The sequence below is a fragment of the Ruditapes philippinarum genome, unplaced genomic scaffold (genome assembly GCF_026571515.1).
Source record: "Ruditapes philippinarum isolate M1 unplaced genomic scaffold, ASM2657151v2 ctg16624_1_1_1_1, whole genome shotgun sequence".
Classification (NCBI taxonomy): Eukaryota; Metazoa; Mollusca; class Bivalvia; order Venerida; family Veneridae; genus Ruditapes; species Ruditapes philippinarum.
In genome coordinates this window covers 29,533-37,494 of record NW_026859895.1, presented here as the reverse complement: position 1 = coordinate 37,494, position 7,962 = coordinate 29,533, and the positions used below count along the sequence as shown (strand labels likewise).

Genomic DNA, 7,962 nt, shown 5'->3' with positions numbered 1-7,962 from the left:
TCATCATGAATGTGTTTTAGGGGAGAGGAGTTCAGACCAGTTTTCCGCAGAATAGTAGAGCTGCGCAGTTTCTTCAGTGGTGCACCAGTATTGGTACTTATCAGCAACATGTACAAGTACAGTGCGCCAATCTCTTCTACAAAAACTACAACTGTCATCAGACATTGATGTGGAATGGGAGGTTCCCAACAGGTAATAAACAGCATTAGATAATGAAATTTCATAAATTTATTGTGAAAGCAAAATAACAACAACAGTAGTATATTCAAAATATAAAAAAAAGAGTTAAAGTTTTCTGCATATCCAACATCATCTTCTGATTTTGAATATAAGGGCTTCTATTGCAAAGCATTAAAGTGTTAAACTATTGCAAAGCATTAAAGTGTTAAAGTTATCCCTTTACATTTCTTTTACTTGAATATGCTGTACAAGTGTAAATACAATTCACATTTTCAAGGCCAAACATACATCTACATATCAAGAGTGGAGCAGGGATGGATTTAACAGCCATGCAGTGGTATTTTGATGAAGTCAAAAGTAAGGGTCTGGCAGTGGAAAAAGCAGTAATATATGTAAAGTATGTACAATCATAAAACAATTTTGTTTGTTTTGATTGAGGAAATAAATTTTGATCCATAAGAATAAAATTAGATTGCTGTAGAGCATTTACAACTTCAGAAAAACAAAATAAGAATCACTTTATATTTACTGTTTTATAATACTGTTATTGAGATGGAAAAGAATGCCATATTAATACATATCATCCACATATTATTCATTGATTCGATAACATTTTCCAACACAAAAAAATTTTATATAAAAAATCCATGCTGTACTAATTGTATTAAATATCTGTCATCTTTCAATTTTCAGTGGTATAACTCAGATGTCCCGATTGGCGATTGACATTATGGGGGAACTCGGACAGTCTGCATATGTTGGAAATGAGAAAATATTCAAGATGTACCATTCCGGAATGTCTAGGGCAGATCTTGATGGAATTTTAGCAAGCTTTGCTGACCCTGAATCAAAAAGCAGGTTTCTAATTGCCACAGTTGCATTTGGGATTGGAATTAACATTCCAGACATTCGTTTCATTATGCATTGGGGTGCTCCCAAGACAGTGGAAGATTATTGGCAAGAGGTTGGTAGGGCAGGACGAGATGGAAAACCAGTACAGGCAAACATGTATGCCACAAAGGTATCTTTAATAAACTGTTCAAAAGAAATACAGGGCCTTGTGAAAACTGACAGCTGTTACCGTCAATCGTCAATACATATTGGATTTATTGTCTTTTACTCAGATATTTAAGGCACCAACCAAATTGTTCAATAATGACAGAAAATGTGAACAATGCAATTGTCCTGTTTGCTCATGTTGCTCAAACTGCAAGAGACAGTGCCCATGTTATTTTACAATCAGTTAGAGACTATTATATCTGATATTTTGAAATATCAAATTGAAGAATAAAACAGTTTGTTTAAGGACTAGATTGTTAAGTTTGAAAATTGGAGGAATTTTTTATACAGCAAATGATCAAAAATTGTTTATCAATCATTTATCATACTCCTATACATGTAGATCACAATGTCATAGTTTTCATACAATAGTTCATATTGCACAGCAATTGTTCTATTTACATAGAAGCCTCTCTGTGTCAAGTTTGACTCCATATTTCACCAGTCTGTCTTTCAACTTTGAGGGACTCTTGAGAGGAATGTGATGCACAAAATGTTCATAAGCACTATGGTGTCGTCCAGGCACATGCTGAAAAAGGCATTCTCCTTTGTATACCTTTACAAACTTGTTTAAGTCCCGTTTGTGTGACACATGGACAGACTTTGATCGTCCAATGTATATGTCTACCACCTGACTCATGAACTTCTCTTCCAGCCCTTTTCCAATGGTTCCAGAAATTAGGCTGCACCTTTGGACTGCTAAGTCTGTATACTGACCCTTGATTCTTTTCAAGTTGGCTGAAAGAAAATGAATACATGTCAAACTAAGTACAAAACTGAAATAGGTTGACATTGTTACTGTTTATCTATGCTAAATCATTAAAATATTATTATTTCATTAGTACAAAGCCACATTTCTTATAAAATTCTAATATAAAACACATACATTTTTTCATGTAGACATAATTATTTATTCAGCTGTTCCACTGAATGATAATAAACAAATTCCTACATTGAATATTTGGATTAAAAATTATTGTCCAATTGTATTTGTTTGGTTGTGGACATTTCAATTTAAACTATAAATACAAATGAAGACTCACTTTTGAATTCATTATTCAAGAATTCATTGATCAGGTCAAGAGGTATGTTGCAACCCGCTTCACCTCTCAGATTTGCAGTGCTGTTCCATATCAAATTTTCTGCTATGCGCTTGGGCATCCAACCATTTACAAAATAAATGCGTTAAAGCAGCATGCCTCCACATTCCGACTAAATTTTGTGAAGTGAACAAAGAAAATCACTATACATTGCAAATGATACTTATAACCAATGTAAATTACCACAAATAGGTCAGAATATGCAAAAATAGCCCTTACTACATTAGTAACACAGTATAAATAATAACTGGTGCACATGTAGGTATTTTAAACTGTTTGGTTATTGTTTTGTAAGAACTTTTAGGACAAACAAAAGGTATTAACTGATTTTTATTCAATATGTATGACTTACCATCTCCTTCATTACAGATACATGTGTAATTCCTATCGTCATCTACACTAGCTCTGTACTCATTTACTTGGGTCCTTATAAATCGTACAATCTCCCTTGCCAATGTGGAAACCTCATCCGAGGAAGTTAACAGCTGTTTAAGCTCCCCACTTGGTCTTAGCTGAGCGGCAAGGAGCAGGATGTGACCCTCAGTGACAAAGTCCATAAAATTTGTGAGATGGTTCATGCAGTCTGATGCTTTCTTTTTCACATTTCTATGTCCAAATACATTTTTTATTTGAGTCAGTGTACCCTTGTCACATGCCCCTTTGCCAAATAGAGTATCTAATGTCACCTGCCAAAATGATGATAAATTATTATGTTTCATTCCTAGTTTGATATTTGACTTAGTACAATTTGATATCAAAGTCTGCAACATTTGCAAATAAGATAATGATAACATGATACTTATACAGTAAACTCCGCTTATAACGAACTCATCGGGAAAGTCAAAATCTGTTCCTTATATCCGGAGTTCCTTGTAAGCATATAGCGACTTAGTTCCTTGTATCAGGAGTTTTTATAGCGAACAGATTTACATATAACGAACTGATTGTTTACCATCATCCGTCATTTGAAGAGTTTTTTTTAAAGTGTTGGTTTTACTCCCTTTCTCAATTTCTCAAAAGATATAATATATTGTTTCTAAACTCAGTGCTTTTAGTTTTCTTTCCATGAATAAGAATTAAAAAGATTTTTTATTTTTCCATCTTTTTATATTGAATATCTTCTGTTATATTTTAAGGATGACTTTTACTAATGAATTATAAAGTTTTCAAAGGATTATGCTACCAAGCATGCGTGAATATGTTGAAAACCGAATATAAATGATATCATAATTATTCTACCCGGGCAAAACTATAAAAGAAAAGAAATAATAGAATAAAAGGAATGACCGTTTTATTTTGGTGACAATAATTCTATAATGCTAAAACTATCATTAAAAGAAAACTAGTACGTTCTGCTATTCAAATTCATTTTATTAGATGTATTAAAGTACAGACAACAATTAACGGTACATTCGGCTGAGTTTTAATGCCTGTGAATGGAAACGAAAGTTGAAAATACGTTATCTATTTACGGATAGCTGATATTTTGGAGTTCGTTATAAAAGTGTAATTTTCTGTACTTTTAACTAAATTGGGACCAAGAAATGAGTTCCTTATAAAGCGATAATTCCTTATAACCGTGTTCGCTATAACCGTATATTTTTATATTAAATAAAGAAGGGCAAAATTCGGGCCAAAATAAATTGTTCCTTATAACCGGAAGTTCGCTATAACCGTGTTCGCTATAAGTGAAGTTTACTGTAGTTGTTTGTATCATTGACCTAAAAATTATAGTAATAAATATACAGTGAAACAGGGAAAAAAAAGACACATTAAAACAGAACTATCATGATTGTTGGCTTGAAGATACAGGGTAATGTACAATGCTCAATTAATAATTATCAGTATTGGGGTTTTTGGTTATTTGCATGACATTACCTACAGTAAAATAACTCGTTTATGAAAGTTCTGTGGCCTTGGGATAAGTCCCTCTTGACGGTCTTCAGGAAGAGTTGAAGATGACATGGCTATCTTTCCCTCCACCATTCTCTCTACTGACAGCTGATCACCATGGCAGATTACTGGCCAGGGTTTACCATCTTCATCTTTCGGGGTGTAGCGATGAAGGTGCTTCATGATCTCAATAACACCCTTACAAGTTGAAGGATTTTCCTTAATAACTCCAAGGTTTACCTGTACAAAGAACAGTTATTACAAAATGAAACAATAAACTTGCTGCAAGTTGAGATGTATTTCAAATAACATAAAATGTACATCATTTAATTTCAATATTTATAAAATTTTGTATGGAATGATGGTGCCACCATAGTTTACACATTTTAGGTGATATTATCAAAATATATTGTTTTTATGAACTTACTACTTGGCTTTTCCCAGCAGATTCATTTGAATACTTATGGGATATGTGCTGTTCTACTGGAAGATCAAGGTCAAGGACATTTTTCAACATTCTCTCTACAATAACCTCCATTCTGGTCTGTAATTGCTTCCAGTCATCATCACTTGGTAGGAAATTCTGTCAGAATATATATATATATGAATATTATGAATATAAAATAACAAAGAAATTATGTAACTTATATATATACTGTGACAAGCATAAAATATTACATTAGCAAGACAGCAGTATGGTCATTGGAATACATTTTCTCTCATAAAAATCATTATGATATTGAATAGTTTTACCTTCAAATCAATAGATCCAGCTGTTACTGTCTTATCCCAATTACAAGGTAATGATGTCAAGTTTACTCTGTCAAGTGTTGCAAAACAGTTTGCCCACAAAAGCATCTTGTTACCACTGAGACGGCTCTGATGCTGTGCCACTGACATCTTCTGAACATTGTCCCAACACAAGGAGTATCCAAGAATTTCTAAGATATAATATTTTAAACCTTTTTAATATTAGTGCATGGTGCCTGGTTAACATCTAAGTTTTAATGGTATAACTTTGAAAATTGAATGAATTTAAAATTGATAAATTACTGTTTTTTTTTTTTTCAACTCAATTGATTATTATAAAATAGTATTTTGCAAAAGACAATTACATGAATGTATATCAGAGTGAATGACTTGATAAGTTATTTAATTAAATAACACATTGAATGAATAAATAAATGTTAAGAATAATATCATGCACATAAAAAACTTATTTAAAGAAAACATGCATGTATTCCTAAAAAATGTAAACATGCCTTTGATTAATTTGAAACATTTCTATATTAATTTTGATAAATAAATTAGAATTCAAAATAATTCAATTATTTATTATATTGAAATGCTGATGTAAGAAACAAATCATTTAAATTCACATTTTGGCCAACTGAATGCTGATTTTTCTATGAGAAAATGTTTAATAGTTATTCATTAATAATTGATTATATGAGAAGCTGTACCATTTGTTTCAAAAATGTCAGGGAAGGGAACAAAGTCTTGTTCATCATCTGACTCTGAGTACAGGATGGTATCCTCCATCACCATAGATGTGTCTTCTATTGCCTGTTCTTCATCTTGGTCTTCATCAGTATCCTGATGGCTCAACTTCACTTTCACTTTCACTGAGTGATGACCAACCACTCTCTTCATTCCTTGTGTCTGGCACAGGTGATGGCAGGACATGAAGAACATTCTTTAAAAAAATTATATTTAAATATACTGTACTTTAATGTTCTTGGCTACTAAAACTAATACATATGAACATACAGTACACATGTATGTTATACAAAATAAGAAACAGTAATAATCCAGTGATACATGTAAATTAAAAAAACAACAAAAAAACTATATAATACCTGACTCTCAGTTTTAATAAATCCTAATATGTCTGCACTTTTAATTTTTTTAAAGCAATCTTTCTTAATTTCATATATTACCTCTTCAATATTTTGTTTCCATTCTTTAACTTTATTGTCGTAATCCTGCCCTAAACGGTCAACTAATTGTCTGGTTGTGTTGACACTCATACAAAGTCCAAACTTATGGAACCATCTGAACATCTGCAATAGTTATTTTTCCAATGAAAATTAACATGACTAACACAGCTACAAGAACATTGGACAGTCAGTCCTTGCATTTCATCTGACATACTTCATTTATACAAAAGGTGCCTCATCATTTTATAGAGAAAATTTTTAGAAATTTTCTAAAATGTTTACTTGTGTATAGGAATTTCATTTAAATCATTTTGACTGCTCAATTTATCTGATTTTTTTTAGCTATTGTTACATTTTTATAAAATTAAATTCTAGCATACCTTGTGATTACAGCCAGATCAAAACATTTGAATTGAAATGATCTGCTGAAGAAATTTGAACTGGGATGGGAATCTGTGGTGTAGAATCACTCCCACAAGGAGACCAAATGCTGGAACAAGCGGGCCAATCTTGTTTCCTAAACTGTAACATAGTAAAATGAGTACAATGTGAGAGCTAAAAAATCAACAAATGAATATGCAACAAATGTAATTCAGTGCATATGTACTATATAGATATCAAACATAAATTAGGCACAGAGGAGATTGTTTTAATGTATGGCATTTGCCTTGTTATTAATGATCCAAATTAACCTATTAACTTAATGAAAATTTCATTACATCATAAATGAAGTCATTCTATAGATAAAACAAAGAAGCATGATAGACAATGAAGTAAGTCTGAAATAACACTAATATTACTTATAATTATACATACAGTACTTGTTTTATCTTTTAAGATTTTATCTAAAATTACAAATAATAACTTGTTATGTACCATGAAATCTTGTCCTTAGTTCGTCTTGTGGTGAGAACTGACCTCAACAATGATGTTAGAAATGGAAGGTCTGTGTCAACATCGTTTAAAAAACCTTCCCATGAAAATTTATCAATGCTCTGAAGTGTGAGGATTTGCCTTAATGATGTTATCTTTTTAGAGAATGCCCTGACCTCATCCTGGACACACAGACCAATGACCTTTTTAATATCACCATTTGTCTTCTTAGACATCATCATAGTTCGTATTGCTCAATCATAGTTGGTATTTTGAACTTGTCTCACAATAGTGTCTATTAATGAAGTATGTTTGGGCTGAAATGAGTAAAATAATTGGTATCTTAAAGCATTTTGATAGTTAATACAAATAGAATAAAAACAAAATTCAGAATGAACTTAAATATTCATAAGAAAAGCTTTTAAATTTTCTTTGTTTCCTCTCATAAACCCATGCCATTTTTTTAGTAAAAAAGCGAACAATCACAACCTAATTAACATCATATATGCAGGACTTCTATATAAAACCTCTCAAAAATATATAAATCAAAGAATAGGTTAATCAAGACCAGGCTTAATCAATTTGAGAAGATTATGTGTCAGGCTTAATACATTAATTATGATACAGATAGCAAGACATTTTACCTTCACTGTTTTGGGTGTACTACATGTAGCTTTCCTTGGAGAAAAACACATCCGTTTGGCAATAGGGGATGGTGAAAAAGATACCGAAGAAACCGAAGATATGTTTGAACATATTTCTTTTCTAAAAACCCCAGAATCTGAAAACTTCCGTTTCTGTGTTGAAAGTTCTTTTTTATTTTTGCTAACTTTTTCTGAAAGCACTGTCAGTTTACTGATCTTGTTAAAACAATCACCACATACATTTTTCCCTGGTGTCACAGTTACATTTAAAGA

The 7,962-nt window shown here is 31.8% G+C and overlaps 3 protein-coding genes across 3 annotated transcripts; 1 reads left to right on the top strand and 2 right to left on the bottom strand.

Annotated features, from left to right (window-relative positions):
- Positions 1 to 494: 494 nt before the first annotated feature.
- On the top strand, positions 495 to 1,312 carry LOC132758219 (putative ATP-dependent DNA helicase Q1). The gene is made up of 2 exons (XM_060749774.1): positions 495 to 577; positions 874 to 1,312. Exons 1-2 carry the CDS (start codon positions 495 to 497, stop codon positions 1,310 to 1,312), a joined length of 522 nt encoding a protein of 173 aa, XP_060605757.1.
- LOC132758222 (uncharacterized) lies at positions 1,275 to 2,410 on the bottom strand. The gene is made up of 2 exons (XM_060749776.1): positions 2,283 to 2,410; positions 1,275 to 1,977 (listed from the first exon to the last, which is right to left on the bottom strand). The coding sequence occupies exons 1-2, from the start codon at positions 2,398 to 2,400 to the stop codon at positions 1,634 to 1,636; spliced, it is 462 nt and encodes a 153-aa protein (XP_060605759.1). The 5' UTR covers positions 2,401 to 2,410; the 3' UTR covers positions 1,275 to 1,633.
- Positions 2,411 to 2,794: 384 nt separating this feature from the next.
- Positions 2,795 to 7,358, bottom strand: LOC132758221 (uncharacterized). The gene is made up of 8 exons (XM_060749775.1): positions 7,049 to 7,358; positions 6,553 to 6,694; positions 6,173 to 6,295; positions 5,696 to 5,928; positions 4,986 to 5,173; positions 4,660 to 4,815; positions 4,218 to 4,472; positions 2,795 to 3,025 (listed from the first exon to the last, which is right to left on the bottom strand). Exons 4-7 carry the CDS (start codon positions 5,925 to 5,927, stop codon positions 4,218 to 4,220), a joined length of 831 nt encoding a protein of 276 aa, XP_060605758.1. The 5' UTR covers position 5,928; positions 6,173 to 6,295; positions 6,553 to 6,694; positions 7,049 to 7,358; the 3' UTR covers positions 2,795 to 3,025.
- Positions 7,359 to 7,962: the final 604 nt, after the last annotated feature.